This window comes from Stigmatopora nigra, chromosome 19, assembly GCF_051989575.1.
Source record: "Stigmatopora nigra isolate UIUO_SnigA chromosome 19, RoL_Snig_1.1, whole genome shotgun sequence".
Classification (NCBI taxonomy): Eukaryota; Metazoa; Chordata; class Actinopteri; order Syngnathiformes; family Syngnathidae; genus Stigmatopora; species Stigmatopora nigra.
In genome coordinates this window covers 1,945,623-1,963,561 of record NC_135526.1, presented here as the reverse complement: position 1 = coordinate 1,963,561, position 17,939 = coordinate 1,945,623, and the positions used below count along the sequence as shown (strand labels likewise).

Genomic DNA, 17,939 nt, shown 5'->3' with positions numbered 1-17,939 from the left:
TAATGGTTCACATTGTGTGTGATTTGGCTCTCACCATGAACCAGAACGGCATTCCCCCAATGAGGAATTCAGAGCCTGAACATTAACCTCACCACAACCACAAACCGTAAACTGGAGGTGTTAACCACATGCGTCGTTTTGCCACTTGAATTTCACTGCTAAAAACTGCAGGTGAAAAACCCTTATACTTTTTACCTTCTATCTATTCTTTCTCCCTCAGTGACTTCTGTTTTTTTTTCTTCTTTTGAACGACTGCCATGTCTATTTATTTCCTGTGTACATGGAATACCTTGCACCAGCTCCAGAATCTTTCTTTGTTAATGACACAGCGGTGTGTGTAGGCGTGTGTGTGTGTGTGTGTGTGTGTGTGTGTGTGTGTGTGTGTGTGTGTGTGCGTGCGCGATGGGGCGATGGAAGCAACTTCAAAGCGGCGTGGCGGCATTTCTCTCAGGCCAGCCTGTTTACACTGCTCAGTGGAGTCTGCATTCCTCTGTCTCATTTTTCCATGGCATTCCACGAAGAGCTCCATTCTCTTGGCTGCATGCCCACACCATGGCAACGCTAACCCCCCCACCGTCACCCCTCCGGACCCCTCCTCCCCTTCCATAGCGAACATACGGACTTGTGCACAGTACAGTACAATTTGAAAGCTCTGTTCAGATGGTAAAACTACACATAGGATCTAGTTTAGGATCCAATGGAGGTTCTATTTGTTTGTTGTTGACTTTATGGTCGAGAGATTCACTTTGTTGGGTTGTAGTTTTTGTAGTGGGATACTTTGTTGTTATGGTTTAGTTGGGAGGGCTGTTATGTTGTAGATATTTCATTTATTTTGGTATCTGGATGTCCCAATTTGTTTTGAATGGGAATTGTTAGATGTTTGTTTGTCAAAATGGACTGGACGTCTGGGGATGTCAATGCAATTGTTCATCTGGAAGGGGCAAATGTTTATTCGCTGACCTCTGCCCACTTCAAGTGGATCAGATGTCTGCTAGTAGGAGGGTGCAGCTTGGCTAAACCAATAACAAATTCTTGCTTTTTTCTTATTTCATTGACAGTGCCTAACGTCCAATCTGCTTGAATTCACAGCATAGACTTCAATCATGAGTTTTCCCTTTGACTGCTACACATTTGTGCAAAAAAACAGTCTCATGACATCCCTAAATAGTAAAATAATTCAATTTACAGTCCGTTAGATGCTGCAATCTCTTGCCAGCTTCCCTAATTTTTTACTGGATCTTTTTGTCATTTTTCCTGTAAAAATAATCTTCATGATAAATTATATTGCCTTATCTCACAAAGCTAATATTGGTGATCCCATACAAAAGTTGTTATACACAGTACACTATTTGAAATGATAAAAAAAACGTATAACGTAGTGTGTAAACGTGAGGTAGGCGGAGTCATCCTTGCAGGCCAAGCGAGGGACAGAGGAAGCCTGGAGGGCGAGTGGGCGTGGCCTACAGGGGACGTGGCCCCGGGTCTGCAGGGAAGAAGGATGGCTGGCTGCAATGCCAACAAACTGTTGGGTTACCGAGCCGCTGACCTGTTATGACAGGGAAGTGTTGTGTTTATGTTTAACTGAGAGCTTTGAAATGTATAGCGCGGCGCTAGCCTAAGGCCGGAGGAATGTTACAATTTGTTGCTGCTGTGAATCTTTCGCTGTGTACATGTACGCAGGCTTGGTTCAAAGTGATTCGAGGGTCACGTGGACCATCCGTATCACCCAGAAAAAAAATTGTTAAATGTTTTCTGTCTAGGTTGACATATTTTCCCACATCTGGCCTTCCAATGGCCCGCGGTTTTTACTTTTACCAACGGATGGCGTTGCAGATGTTGGCGTGCAAGCACAAGTCTGCGCACCCCCCAGCGACAGACTCGCTCACATTCATATTCAGACGTTGGCATCTTTGATGTCTGTACGCAGGCGTCACAATTCTGGAAATTAATTGTAGGTGCGGTATAAGCGAATCATCTGCTGTGATCAGACTTTTTCCATTCAAATGTTGGCCCAGATGACGGCGTCTTAAGAAGTAGATGCCAGTTCTTTCAATGAGTGCTTGACTTTTGGGGATTTACTAATCATTTGGAAGGTGGAAAAAATCCAGGGAAGTGTTTGTTGCCCTTTGAATTCAATTCATCAAGAATATTTGTTAACTCCTGCTTTTTATTTGGAAAAACAACGATAGGGCAATCTCATTTTTATTGTCCAACCTTTTTTGGCTTCAACATGTTAAACTTGGTTTTGATAATTACAGTTAAACTGTTAAACCCAGACCAAGACAAAAGTTAATTACAAAAATAATCAGTGGTTATATGACTGCATTCCAGTCAATGTATTTTTAGTTCTAGTAAAATACTGTACAAAGAAAATGTACTATCTATTTATATATGTGTATATGTGTAAATGTCTATAAGTGTACGTATGTGTATATGTATATATGTATATGTATATATGTATGTGTATATATGTATATGTATATATGTATGTGTATATATGTATGTGTATATGTATATATATTTATATGTATATGTGTATCTGTATATATATGTATATATGTATGTGTATATGTATATATGTATATGGACTTTTTTTTAAAGGCCAAAAGAGTGTAGAGGCGTGTCCTATCCACTAAACTTTTTTGTCTCTCCTTGCCCCCATGCGCTCGCATCACCCAACAACGATCACTTTGCGTCATTTAACCGACATTACGTTGACTTTTCAATCCAATAGAAGTCACGAGCAACTCCCTCCGACCGACTCTGGTCGCCAGCCAAACAACTGCAAAGCCCTCCGGCTGATTATTGGCAAATGAAACGGGAGCATCCGCCAGGCCCCAGCCAGGGGAAAATATTATTGACTTCTCACCACAGCTACTATTTATTTTGCTCCTTTTTTTTTTTTTTATCCGTCCGTCTATTTGTTTTCCAAGCTGTTCCTTTTTCTATCCTCGGCATATTTTCGTAACAGCCTTTGATTGAACTGGAAAGGAATGCCTTTAATGGCGGCAACAAAAGAGCCAAGGGACATGTGCCCCCCCCCCCACCCCAAAGACCCCCCCAAAAGCCGCCGTCAGTTTGAAACAGATCTAGACAGATGAGGAGGAGGCGCAATGGAGGACTGAGCATTGTTAACAGTCTGCGGGGAGCTGTTTGCGTGCCCTGTGGTTTCTTGTCCCTGTGAAATGGAGACTCGCCGATTTGGTTTCCCAGGCCCTTTTTTTCTAAGGGGGCCGCGGAAAAAACCCAATGAAGACGTTTCACTCCGTCCCGGTGACGCGGGGAACCCGGTGGTAGCGTGCGTTTGAAGCGTCCGCACGGTAGAGCGAGGCGACCTTGTGACTCTAATGTGGTGGGCGGGGGGCATTTCCAAAATAGAAGGGGAAACCTTGACCCCGAATGGACTTGGGAAAACGCGGCATTGAGCCGATATCAAAAGGAGAGTCAATTGCAATTGTTAAGTCATATTCCAGGCCTGGCGGGCAATTATCTTGTTTGTTTTTATTGCTAATCATAAAAATGGCATCTAGGAAATGAATCTAACCGTTATTAATTAGTTCATTCCAGGTTTAGGGAGTCAGCATTTTCAATTTGTGGGCTCACCACATAAATGAGAGTTATTGATGTGGCTTTTTTAAAACTCTAAATGGCTTAGAAAAAGATTTACATTGAATATTAAGGTGTGTCTTACATGACCCATAAAGTCATGACTTCTTCCATCATTACGTATATGTCTTTCTATATATTATTCACACATTCATTTTGCAATCTGTAGGGGGTGCGCTTCTCTTTTTTGGGCCCGACTGTTTTATCCTCCCATTTTTTCGCTGACAGACAAGCAGCAGCCTTTTGCTGAACATGACGTCAAATCCCCTTCGACCGGGGTGCCAGCTGTTCATGTCACCCTTGGGGAGAAGTTTAATTTAGGGATTTCCGCCGGTTAAGGCCAAGAGGGGACCCCGTTGACCTCAGCCCGCAACCACATGAAGAGGCATAGCAGGCCACGATGGGACTACTTAGCTTCTAAATGATTGACTGCTTCAAATCAATGTCCAATTTAGATTGGCTTTAACTCATTCATTGGCTCGACATCCAGTCCATTTCGACCGGGTTCAAATTGATTAAAGTGCCATCAATGAATGTCAACAAGCCAATGAAAATGAATCTATTTGAACAGTGAATTAGAAACCCAACATTGCTCATTTGCCAATGCATACTCTGGTTCTAAAATGTACTTCTTTTTGTGTGTTTGCAGTATCACCCGCTGTCACTGTGCAACACAAGTGAAGATGAACGGCAAGAGAGCGACTTCATCACCATTGTCAAACTGGAGCAGAGGGTTCCCAGCTGTCTGCCGCTGCTGGAAAAGGTAGGAATGGCAACCATGCCCATCTTATTTTTCTCTTGTTTTTCAACTGCCACGTCACACTTGGTCTCCCCAGTTTAAATGAATTGGACCTCCATTGTTGTTACTGAACAGTAAATCCTGTAATATTTAAACTAAGAGCTATTCATACATGTTTTATTCATTTTTGAGTGCTAGGAACGTTTGCTTCTTTAATGGGTTTATGTAGTTGTTAAAAACATACCAAAAAATAAGGCTATTAATTAAGTATATTCCTCAAATTTGAAAATTATTATATTTTACTACTTCATAGTCATACTATGTGGGTATTGTGCAATGCATACCTGTCAACTTATACATTTTTTCCCATATTTTATAAGTTTTTTTTGCTCATTTCAAAGTGTGCAAGATTTTTTTAAAGACCGCTCTTCGTAAAACCGATCTCATTTGACTCTAATCCGCATCGTCACGGTTACTAGTAGAAAAGAAAAACATAATCGCCAACTTCTAATAGCATGGTCATGCCTTTTCTCTATATAAATATAGCGCATCAGCAAGCAATGTACCCAGACGCTCGTACAGCGACATCTACAGAATCTTGAATTTAGTGGATACAGATTTGCCGCTTTGCATTTGTACGCATTTTTTTTTATCACTTAATAGGGGGAATTGCAATGATTAATAAAGGGAGTAATTGGTCGAGGTTGATAGGTATGGAAATGATTTCCTTCCCCGTTTATGGGAGTCTTTGTAGGGCAGCTGTCACTAGTCCCACCTCAACCCATCAGAACCCGATCACGGTCCATCTCCCTTTCGGCTTCCCTCTAATATGAGAGCAGCCCGGACTTATAGATAGATTGTTCCAGCCACAAGACTTGAGATGTATACACGAATGACCTGGATCTCCCTTGTGTTTAAGTATTCTTCCATGCACGCAGGCACTTAAAAGTAGTGCGATTTCAAACTGTTGCTATTTTGCTCCTTTTTCAAGTGGTGGCAAATTAGCAGGCATGAGTATAGTTAGGGGGAGGACGCTCTCTTTTTAGCCTGTGTTTTCTTTTCCCCTAATTTAAAGCCATGTTGGAGAACTGGCCACCGTGGCGATGATGTCGAGACATTCCCACACATTCGACATACGCCGCTTTCGTCCTCACGGTTTGAGGAGGAAGGATGGCCACATTTGGGGCCTAAAAGTTTGGATTTAAGGGCTCCGTTTCATGGTTTTGTCGTCCCGCTTCCCAACACTTCCTTCCTTTCGCAGCCTTTGAAATCAAAAGGAAGCATGGAGGGAGGAAACGTGTTTTTATTCCAGTTGTTGTTGTTGTTATTGTTGTTGTGGTGGTCTGTAAAATGGCGTTCCAGTTCTAGCCACCTGTCTGCTGGTGTTCTGGCTCTTTTTGGTCTTGGCCTTCTTTTTTTGTTGTTGTTCTTTCTTCCTCTTTTCAAAGTCGGGGATTCATGGTGCAGCTGCCGGTTAGTTTGCTCTCCTTTTCAAAAGGATGAGTCAGATGGTTCGGATGTGCGGTTCTTTCAATGAGACTTGTTTACAGTCGAGTCTGACGGTAACTCAAGCCACCCACCCATCTATAGATACTCCGACGCCCACACAGGGTTCGTTTTGCACCGCACGCTCTAAAAATAGACTGGAAACTAAATAACGTCAAGCTCCCCACTTTTATGATTAGATTTCATTTCGTTTTTCGTTGTTATTTTCTTCTTCCACGGTAACTTTTAACTGATTCATTGCCAGTAACGGTGACAGACATCAAATCATAAAATGGGACAACCGGTTTGGGGTTATCACGTTGCCATGACGATTAACAAACAGACAACTATCATTTTCATTTTAGTACAAACTATGTAATTAGATTGCATACTCAATCAACATTCTCTGACTCTTAGGTGTCCAACTAGTGGCCCGGGGACCAGGTCTGGCCAACCAAGTCGCTTTCTGTGGCCAGAAAATATGCTAAAAAAAATTCAAAAACGCCCAAAATTTGAGAATATTTCCACCTTATTATTAACATTTCAATATTCTTTCATTGGCCCCTCCCTTTCAAAATAGATGGGACGTCCAATGCCGTCATTGGCAGCTGATGACATCAATATTTAGTTTGACACCCTTGCTCTAACTGAACAAGTGGTGTTGGTATGTTTGGCCTTCAAAATGTTGCCCCCCACCAACATACACACATGTGTTGAATGATTCTGTTAAACTGAAATGTAATCAAATTATAATCTGCATTGACAGTGCATATTCTTATGCACATGCATTTTCTAATGGGGTTTCTAATTGGAGAACTGAATGAAAAGTGTTGCTTTTGTAAGGATCAAGCATTCCAGCTGTCCCATTTGCACAGAAATTGAGACGGCTGTTACTTCCGCCGTAACATTGTGGAATGCTTTGCTATTTCCACGTTGGAAAAACTGTTCGGGTCACAAGTAACAGAAGAAGCTGGTGGCCTTTGCGTTTTTTTGCGTTATTGTCATACTTGTATGCAGTATTTGCGTTTTTTGCATGCTCTTTAGGTGCTAAATTATCTGGAATTAAAGTATTGGTAGAGGACATAAGTAAAAAAAATATATAGTCGAAACTTTGAGGTAAAAATAATATGAATGGAGTCAAAGTAAGTTAATGAAAAAGCAAAACACAAAAAAAATGAGTCATTGTTTAACAAATGAGGATTTTATCCATACATGTATTTTTTAATGATTATTTTTAGATTCTTATGCATTCCCACAATGCATTACATTTCATATATGCTGTTTTAAACGTATTGCTCGTCTAGTGGCATCAATGGCAGCCAATTAGTTAAATGTAAGGATTAAAAAAAGGATAAAAATGGCATCGTTAAAAGGGTTCAAATCCGTCCCGAATGTACCATTATGGACGGGAAAGGCCACTTTTGGCCGAATCCAATGACGATGTGACATCAACAAAAGCCAAGTAATTGAACCACTGGTTAACCATGGTTCTAAATTGGAGGTGATCTGTTATTTGCTTTTTTTGTTTTGTTTTGTTTACACTAAATCCTTGAAACAGCTCCAAAGCGACGACACATGACTCATCGGGCCGCCGTGCCAAGAGGCCGAGTCTAAACTCCACACAAGGCTTACTGTACTTTGCTCTGAATAAATGCTGTAATCTACACAGTTCAAAGCAGTTTTATGGTCTCGCGTTTTTTATTTTTTATTTCCACACAAACCGTCTCCATCACAGAGAATCGGTGGTTTTTGTGCAAATGGGCCCGCACGCTTGATGGCGGCTTTTTTTTCGGCCCGTGTCTGAACCTGTTGACTCGAGAGAGAGAGAAAAAGGCCCGGCTTATTGACAAAAAAAAAGGGCTTTGCCACAATTGCGTCGTAATCCCGTTGTCAACTCGGCTTTTGTCGTGCGGATCTTTGGAAAAATGCGTTGGACGTCTGGCGCTGTCAATGGTGCTGAAATGGGACCACCAGTTCCAATCAATTTGAATGCTATATGAACTGACTTAAGTATTATTTGGAAAATAATGACTTTATTTTGTTATCACAGGGCATAAGTGGGGCTCATTTCAGTGTTTATTGCTAAAATGCCGTATTTGATTGCAAAAGTATACTGTAATATATTTTGCACTACTCTGGAAGCACGTTTTTCATTGGCTGCCATTGACAGTCTTTTGACGTCCCATTTGATCAAGTTTTAATTGAAATGCAACATGCCGTCATCTCCATACACAACAATAGTATTTTGAAAGACATTACTTTAAAAAAAAAGGGACTTTTCAACACAAAAAAAATCACTTTTTAAGGTTCCTTTTTTTTCCTTTTTGCCCGAGGCCCAAATTCCCTTTGCTCCTTGACTCTGCTTTGATCATTTCAAGTCAAGCGCACGAGCTTCATAATTGTGTAAAAGTAGCTTAGGGCTCGTCTCAAACCATCCCACTCGTTTTTTTTCTTTTTTTTCAGTTTGCTAAATTTCCTTTTAGTCTTCCAATAGTCTCGTGTTTGTGCCTGCTTGACCCCTTTTGCCATTTCTCCCCTGTGGCTAAAGTTAGGCACTGTCTTACTCCATCATATCCACGTAAAGATAAGTGTCAGATGTAACGTCATCTAATGGTTACCTTCTTTTCAGACACTTTGGGTCTTTGACGTCAAGACTTTTTTGTCATTTTTTTTTAGGCCACGCCATCCAACTTTTTGGGTACTTTCCTCTCACTCTGACTCCTTTCTTTTATAATGATACTAACAGGCAAACCACATGAGTTGTTTTTTAATCCTAGGGCATCTTTGTCTTCTGTTTCTTTTTATTATTCGTAGACTTAAAGGAAAGTACCTCTAAATATACTGTATTATCCGGCCAATAAGTCACACTTTTTTTGTAGTTGTATAGGTCTTCGGCAATATTTTATGTTCTTTTTTAGGTTTTATTTGTTTTTTTTTCTTATTCATAAACTTAAAGTAAGCTCCCCCACGTATATTTTAATTTCCAGACAATTAGTTGCACTTTTTTCATATTTGGCTGCAACTTGTATAGCTTTTTTTGGTTGTTTTGTATAATTTCTTGCAGTATTTTAGGCTACAGTCATCTAAAAAATAATCTTAATATATTACAATAACATTCGCCAATCTTGTCTGTTATTCCCATTTGATTTCAACATAAACAAGACAATATTTACAGTATCTTAGCACTTTTCCGATCAAAAATTATACTAATAAAAACCAAAAATAGTGTTCTCTTTCCCCCCCTATGGAGCATGTTTTGCCACTCTTCCGTTCTTCCCTTTTTCTTTCGCCCTCATTGAAATGGTACATACCGTAGCTTCTGTAAAGCCATTGGAGTCTTGTTGCGTTTGTCGTCACCGTCACCGCAAAACTTTTATACACAAACAGTGAGATGTCTGTCAGAATTGCGCGCCTTGCAAAGTGTTCCTCCAAAATAGAAGCTCTTGGAATGTCACCTGCATGCGTGTATGCGTGGATCTTGCCCTGTTTTTTTAATACACCTGTAATGTAGTACAAATGTGTTACTTTGAAGGGAAAATCATTAGAAAAATCATCATACGTAGTATATCTGTGAAACTGTATGAATGAAAAGCACATTATTAGGGTCATTATAGGAAGTAATTCATCCAGTAATGGTTGTTTTATTACTGCAAAACAGAAAATAACCAACAAATATTGAGTTACTTTGCTGAAAACCACTGGTGAAAAAGTATAGTAAGTCTTATGCACAAATAAGCCGTACCCTTGATTCAGTCATCATTTTTTTTGTTAAAAATATGACTTATATGCGAGAAGATACTATAATAATTTATCATAATGTTGATATACCTCAATGTTTTGTTTCCCAATAGTTTATCGTACACTCCTGCCAAAAACCAATTCGTATTTTAAAAAGTTTCAACAAGTTACAACCAGTATTTTCCACTACGATAAATTGTAATAGAACAGAATGGTAGCGCTGAGCTTTTTATTTCAAAATTGGACGCTTAAATGGCAGACAGGGAGCCACTCCGATAACGACATGAATTAGGAAGTTTCTCACTAACCACAAACTGATAAAGCACAAATATGACATTTGGTGAGCCGTTTGGCCTTGGTGGAGGTCTGGGTGACATTGTAGTTATTTTGGTCATTTGTAGCGTGGCTCTTTTTGGTAGGCACAATTCCACAGGCAGATAGGGACTTTTTCTGAGGGCTTGCTCACCCCGGGGTGGATGCTTTGGTCTTTGGGAAGGCAGACTGGCCTCAAGGCCTTCTTATTCGGGTAGCACATCCCTCATTGGTGACTTGAAAGGGAGCTTGCGTGGGTCAGGATTTCATCAGGCTGTCGTCGCCACTGTCCGCAGAGGTTTGTAAGAAAATGAGAGGCTAAAAATAGAGGCACGCGTAATAGGGCTAAACGGAGACACAAGCCAGACGGTGTTTGGACTTGCCAAAAAGTGGCCATCAAAAGATGTTCCATTTACTGACTTGAAAACATGTTCACATTTGGGTTTGAGTTCCAGTCTTGGGCAGTAAAAAATGACTTCATCTCCAAAGATACAGAGTTGTTTTCCTCTAAAAGTTGTTTAAGTCACTACAAAGAAATGGCACACCCATTTTTTTATGTGATTTGTTAGATTTTACTACCTGAAGCAACAAACAAGAAAATATCTGCTATGAAGAGGCTTCTAAGTCGTCGTAATGTTTGTTCCGTCTGTGGCGAGTTGGACTGAAAAGGCTATTTCTTTTATTTTTTTATTTTGGGTCTTGATTTGAAGTTCTGGCTTTGAAATGCTCTTCTGGAGCCACAAGACATTCCTTTCATAATGACAAAGGCAAATGTGTTCTTTTGAAGAACAGGAAGCGGAATGAATTATCTGCAGCTTCAAGTCTACACTGGACGGACGCTTTCCCCACATTTGCTCCCTTGACGTAATATAACTGTAAAAGTTGACGGGCGCTACGCGTCTAATTTCAAACCAGATCACGTTTATACCGGGAAGAGGTTCGGCGAGTTCGGCAAACTTTGGCATCAATATTTGCAATGGATTATTGATCGCGTGGTGCCCAATTGTACTTTTGCTGTAGATTGAAATGCGTTTTTTTTTAAAGAAAAACTATAGTAAACCGGTCAAATTTACTTAGATATTAAACAGTACTTAGATATTAAACACTACTTAGATGTTAAACTCTCTCTCTCTTAGATGCAAATGTACTGGTTTGGTTGTGTTGAAGTTACCCGGACGTTTGGTTAAGATCATTTTTTTATCTCTATGATATAGTAGTCGATATTTTTTCGCCTGTATCAGTCACTTTCTCATCTTTTATGTCAGGTTGTTCATTTTTCGAAGCCTGTTTGCTATTCGTGACAAACAATTCTGGTTCTACTTGACTTGGAAGAGAATCGAGTCACGCACCGGCCTCCTTCTCGGTCAAGTTTGCCAGGTCACAATCAGACGTGTTGACAGGAAAGATTGTTGTCACTTTCCTCCCTCTCTCCACTTTCACATCTCTCCCCGGCCTCCCTCGCCTCCCTCGCTTCGCCTCCCTCCCTCCCATTGTTTCCCCATTGTCGTCATTGACATTCCCACGCACACCTCCTTCTCCCTCGCCGTTAATCGACGAGTCTGGCACATCCCCGATTTCATTGTAGGAGCGGAGCCGGCGGCCCTCTTAGTCGACTCCGCCGTTAGAATGTTGTTTTCATACGGCAGCAAGTGGAGGCATGCGGATCTGCTTTTGAACTGCTCCACAAACAGATGGAGGTTATTCATGGTGCCTTTATGAGATTAAGGCAAATATTCCCATAAAAAAGACAGACACACCTTCCCCACTTGGCTGACATCTATCTTGTTTGCTGTCCTTCATTTTGCTTTTTTTTTGGGCCCAATGTTATCTCGACGTCCCATTTTAATGCTTTTATCGTCATTATACAAGGTTAATGTGAATAGTAATAGATAAATAAGTAGTCAAAATAGTCTATAAGTAGTAGAAAGTGGCTAGCAATAAGTCTTGATTAGGTCTAAGGTGCAGAACTCGAGTTGGGTATGGTAAAACTGTTCTTGAGTCTGTTTGTCTTGGCTGTTATGGCTCTTTAGCGCCTTCTAAAGGGCAGTAGGTTGAAGTGGTGGAAGCCGGGATGCTTATTGTCTTTTTATGGTGCTTTCTGCCCTTCCAAGGCACCGGGATTTGTAGATGCAGGACAGTGTAGGTAAGGATAAGTTGATGATCATTAAATACTGTGTTTTTTTGTGGTATTTAAAATTAATTCAAAATGTTCTGTAAAGAACTGCATTCTAGTTTTTTTAAGGATCTCCTGTAATTTACAAAAGCTGTGCAAACACAAAATATGTCTAGAATTCTTCAGAGCTACAAAGTACTGGATATACTTTAATTATAGTGGTATTTGACTGTAATATGTATAATTTAGTCAACCACTTGGGTTACATGTCAGGCACAGAGATGTTAGACGCTTTGATCACGGAGGGATTCAACGCAACAACCTCCACCTTTCAGTCCTTTTTTCTTCCTTCTTCCATAACAATCTGTCACAGAGACGAATCATTAGTTATGTCGTTTTAGCATAAGTTGTAAGTTATAGTATATAATTCGATATCTTCACATGACAAGCAAAACAAATGATTCGTCTTAGTTTTCAGGCTAAAGTCAGAGTTCAAATCTGTCATTGTTCTCGCAATATTTCAAACTTTTTAAGCAAATTTCGTGTATAAATTGCGGGCAAACGGGAAGTCCATTGACATTTTTTTTCCCCGAGTGACAGACGACGTCAGCGCCAATGAGTTGAGGGAAGCCAATTAGCCTTTCCCACCGGTTCAAGACGCAGATAATGTAGTTGTTTTCACAAAGCATCCTGTTATTTAATCAAGACTGTAAGTGAGAGAGCGACACCCTTCTTTGCAGTGTTGATCCAACTCCCCTCATTCCTCCCCTGAGCACTCCATCTCATTCAACAGCTCCTTTAAGCTTCCAGGAATTCCTTCTTGGAATCGACCGTGCGGTAAGCCTCGTCTTTCTGCAGATCAAACAGGCGCGCCGAACATGGCGACGCACACACCGTCTGTAAACACACAACGTGACAACAAAGCGACCAGGTTTGCCCTCTGTATTCGCCAGAAAACCAATAGTACATAACAGTCTGAAACAGTCCAGAAGTCCCAGGACTTAAAAGACCTGTTTAGTGGCCCAAAATCAAAAGGAAACGATCTGTACGCCCCCAAGATCAGCAGGAAGTGACCCACAAATGCCCCCAAATCAACAGGAATTGACCCAAAATCAACAGGAAAGCCAGAACAGGCAGAATGATGAAAATAGCTTTTTTTGTTTATAAATAATACTGTAGAATATTATTCCTGTCCTGTGTATATCATGCCAAGCCTTTAAGGTCAATATTTTTATTTAATTCATTACCAAATAATCTTTCGCCCTATAAATGAAGAATAAAGCTTTGTATAATAGTAACTAACATCATTTTTTGTAGCTTCTATCAACCATTCCTTTATTTTTAACACCACTTATCCTGCCCAGGGCACAAGACACACCCTAGATTGGTCGCCAGTCTGTCCTGGATCGCACATAGAGACCATTCACACTCACAATAAGCACAAACCAAAGGCTAGTGAACCACTACACCGTCAAGTGTCTTACATGAATCAATCCAAATCAAAAGTCAACTCCTTCTGGAATCCTTACTAAAAAAAATAGATTTTAAAAAGTGTTTATTGTTCCTTCCAGTCAACAGACAGTAAATAATATCAATAAGATTTGAGTCATGGATAAAGATAATGAATTCATTGGTTTGTGCACACGCTGCTATTTTTAAAGATTGGATTCATGTGAGAGTTTATGTGTGTGTGTATATGTGTGTGTGCTGGCGTATTTGAGTTGTGCCTCTAGGCCCATCATCACATTTTACTGGCACGAAGATCAGTCCCGTCTGCGCCACTTGCTGCCGGCACCTTCCGCCCAGCCCTTTCATGTTTCAGCCATGCGTTTAGCAAGCGATTACGTATCAGGTGGCATTTGCCGCTCTCCCGTCACCTTATGCTGCGCTTTTGAAAATGGCCGCCGTGCCTCGCCAATAAGGCGAGGCGTGGAGGGCAACCCGCCCGGCCGGGCTTGGCTCCTCCACCGCTTGACTGAGGTGCGTCGTTTCCACGCAAGTCCGGTAGATGATTTTCTGAATTAGGGGATGGTACATTCGCTCATGAATGGAAGGTAGAAGAAGAAGGAGGTGATTCATAGCCGCCCCTGGGGCTTAATACTTTACCTGAGAGTTGGAGAATCTGCTCACCTGTCCCGACTTGCCAAACAGCCCCTCCTCCTCACGTTTAAAGCCCCGCCCACCCCCTTGCAATGGCCCCACATCAAAGTAAGTAATGGATCCCCTGAAGGGCCACACCTTTCCCTCATTCATCCAATTCAACTGCCACTCAGTCAATGCCGAGCACATCCAGGACGCCGTGATCATTTGTCACGCACTCACACCATTATATGTGTCGAAATGGTGATATAATCGCAATACTGGATGTCCAATCGACTGATTTGATTAAATGTCAATGGTATTCGAACCCGAGCATTAGTATCTAGTCTTCCCAGTTTTGAAGGCATTCACTTTCTGTTAATTTTAGAGTAATTACAGGTCATTTTCTGTTGACTTTTTTGTTCCTTTAGGCACATTCCTAGACCGCTTTCTGTTCAGTGACCCAAAAACAATAGGAAACGACCCAGAAATGCCCTCAAAATGAACGGGAAGTGATTGAAAATGATCTTTGAATTGAGAAAATGAAGAGATTGCCATAGGCGTGCAATTTGTTTGAAGTCGGAGGGAAGCCAAATCATCATAAATAAATATATTAAAATACAAATTTAATTAATTTAGTTTGGCGCCTTCAAGGATCATTTGAGTGGGAATTTGGGATTTTGTGCCAAAGGGATTTTTAGGGATGAGAAGTAATTTTTACAGGCAGAAAGAACGTCATCATTGGGGGAGCAATTGTTATGAAATGGCTTACTTACGTACTCACTGACTATGACAGGAACAGATTGTTATTTGAATGATGGAAATCATTCTTGCAACGGCAAGTTGTGGAAGTCAAGCGTGCAATTGTGTTTAATAGTTTGAAGACGTCCATGAAAAAGTACATTGAAAGCGTCACTCTGACATTTACAGTCGATAAGTCATTATGTGTACTTTGTTGGCAAGCATAACCTTCAACTGTGACCCATGTGATTACTAAATTTGCATCCACGATAAATCATTTCGACTTCATAGACTATACACCCCTTTGTTACTTTTAAACTCTTGGAAGTTTAACTCTTTCACTCCCAGCCATGGCTTTGTGAACAGAGATTTTACGTTCATAACATCTTGAGACAAGTGTTTTTGATTTTTTTGTTTTTGCGGGGTGTTTACAAAGTAGATTAAGTCACTAAAAACCCTATAAATGCACGTCTTGGCCTTGAATTGACAATGTACACTCATTTTGTGATTATTATTGAATTTGTTTGGATTTTTTTGGTTGTTTTGAGGCGATTTTGTCTGTTTTTGGTGGTGCTTTGCATTAAAAATGTAGTTCCCAACTAGGGTTCACCCCTATTATAGATATTTTTTCTTCAGTGATGAGCAGTGGCTTTCATTAAAAAAAAAAAGTAATAATAATTAATAGCGGAAAACATCGCAAAGTAGTGAATCCGTGATAATCGAGGGATTACTGTAGTATATGCAGACCACTGACCAGTCCAGTGATGTCACCCATGGCTTTTCGTTACTTTCAACTGTAGAGGGAGCTCCAAATGTGTCGACCCAAAAGTGATTTCCTATTTCTGTTCCATTGCAGGAGCCCTTGTGGGTGACATTCTTTACATTAAAGTAGATGCCTTGTCAAACACAATGTCCACAACATAAATGCAGACTGCACCTGTTTTCAATGCCATTTAACCCTGCTATCATCACCAGCCGCCCACACCCCTCCCTGTCTGCTCCTCATTTAGCAAAGCGGCGTGTCCCTGGGCCACAGTAATGCTTCCCATGTGCCGAGCCGCTCCGGAGAAATGACAGGGCAGGGAGAGTCGGCCTCGGCAGCGTTCTACTCTGTCATTAGATACTTTAATGCAACTGCAGCACCATAGCATGCACGCCTCACTCTTCCCATTCTCCTTTTTTTTTCTCCCCCTCCTTCACTCTCACTCCATCGCGCCACACGTAGAATTCCACCGTATAATTTGCCCGTGCGCTAAATGATGTGGAGATACTCGCATTGAGAAGCGTGACCGACTGTATTTTCTCGCATACAGGCCGTTTTTGTAACCTGACATGCATGAAACGCCATAACGAAAGACAATATGGCCAATACAGTCATTTATTTCAATATAGGGAAAATATAAATAGATATACCTGCTAAATTAAATTAATTTTGACGTCTTTGAATGAAATGCAAAAAAAAATAAACAGTATCTTACCTAGGGATGACAAAGTAGACACAATTCCTAGTTGTACCGATCACGTGACCTCCCTTTTTGCAGGCAACACCCTTTCGGAATGTACAATCCAGCATACGTATCCATACTCCTTTCAATTCATACAATATCTCAGAAATACCATCATTTTCGTAAGATTTTTCCTTCATAGTAACATATTTGTACTCCCTAATAAAACCATGAATATAGAATTCAAAATTGTCAACCAGGGGGCGGCTTATACGAGAGAAATTGCAAAATTCAACGATTTAAAGACCATTTTAAGGGTGCGGATTATACTGGGATGAGGTCGATATGCAAGAAAATTTTGTTTGATAGAATATAAAAGTTAAAATAGCTTACTTGGGGGAAAAACGGCAAGTACAATCCACTATTGTTTTGAATGGGCATACAATAACTTCCTGTGTTGTCTCCTGGTGAGAAGACTAAACAGCTGCAGGGGACAGCAGATACACTGCGTAAACACAAGGTCATCAAACTTCCAGGAGAGTTGGCGTGTTGCTCAGTGCCAAAGAGACACGCTGTTCTCTCACGTCGCACATGGACTTGTCACTTACACAGATATCTCCACTCGGTTCAATCAAGTGTGTTTCGCTTCCATTTGTAATCCTTACCACGGAAGGAAGTGCACTCTTAAGTCGGATCGATAAACATTTTTGCGTTTACGATAAGAGGCTAACGTCGTACAACAATCGAGACTATTAAGTGAGCATATTTACCGTTAAAGTTCTCCATAATACTGACAGAAACAGCTCAGCAGGAGGTGGCAAAGCTCAGGATGCACTCCTGCTGCAAACCACTGCCTACACGTACTTTTTCTATCGTGTACTTTTCTTACTATCACTTACTATTAGTCTGCACAAAGCTAAAATCGTCAAAATGTTTGAATATTCAACAATTTGTGTAATAATATCCAAAGGAATTGGTCCCTGGGGTGTGCGACGTCAATCCGCATGGCTGTCCGTTTTCTAGCGGGGGTTCAGAAGTTCTCATTTAATCTCCCATTTTTTCTCTCTGCGGTCCAACACGCGCACAGACTGAAATGTTTCAAATTGCTTGGTACAGTTGAGAGCAACTGTGGCTAGTTTGAGGGCATATCATAACACATGCCTGTGGCCTTACTGCCTGTCAGTATTAGACAGAGGTCACAAACACACTCCCATATGTCTCCGCTGAGTGACACGGCCGGAAGTCGCTTAAGGGATCTGATTACATGATTATAGGGATTATATTTAACTTCTTACAAGGCAGCAGCCATTGAGGGGAAAAACACTGGAATAGACTAACTAGACAGGTAAAAAAAGATGGGGAAATATACATCTTCAAAGAGTTATTGCGGTCAAATCTGGGAAAAAAAATTGGTGTATACGAAATTAATTTGAGATTTTATCGTTTTTGAACTAAAAACAAAATTGATTTAAAAATGACATGTATTGATTTAAAAGAGGGAAAATCAGGACATTTAATATACATCTATACTCTTCATTTTAATCCTAATACAGAAAGTCAGCACTCATAATTGACTTTCCCGGGCCACACAAAATGATGCGCCGGCCCAGATTTGGCCCCCGGGCCGCCACTTTGACACCTGTGTTCAAAAATCAATGATTATGTTCCCAAAACCTTGTTT

General features: G+C 40.8%; 1 protein-coding gene across 1 annotated transcript in view; it reads left to right on the top strand.

Annotated features, from left to right (window-relative positions):
* Nucleotides 1-17,939, top strand: part of rnf43 (ring finger protein 43) — a 44,436-nt gene that overhangs the window by 20,760 nt on the left and 5,737 nt on the right. Inside the window, exon 2 of the mRNA XM_077741216.1 lies at nt 4,256-4,369. Coding sequence (XP_077597342.1) covers nt 4,256-4,369 — 114 coding nt within the window. The remainder of the gene's footprint in view (nt 1-4,255; nt 4,370-17,939) is intronic.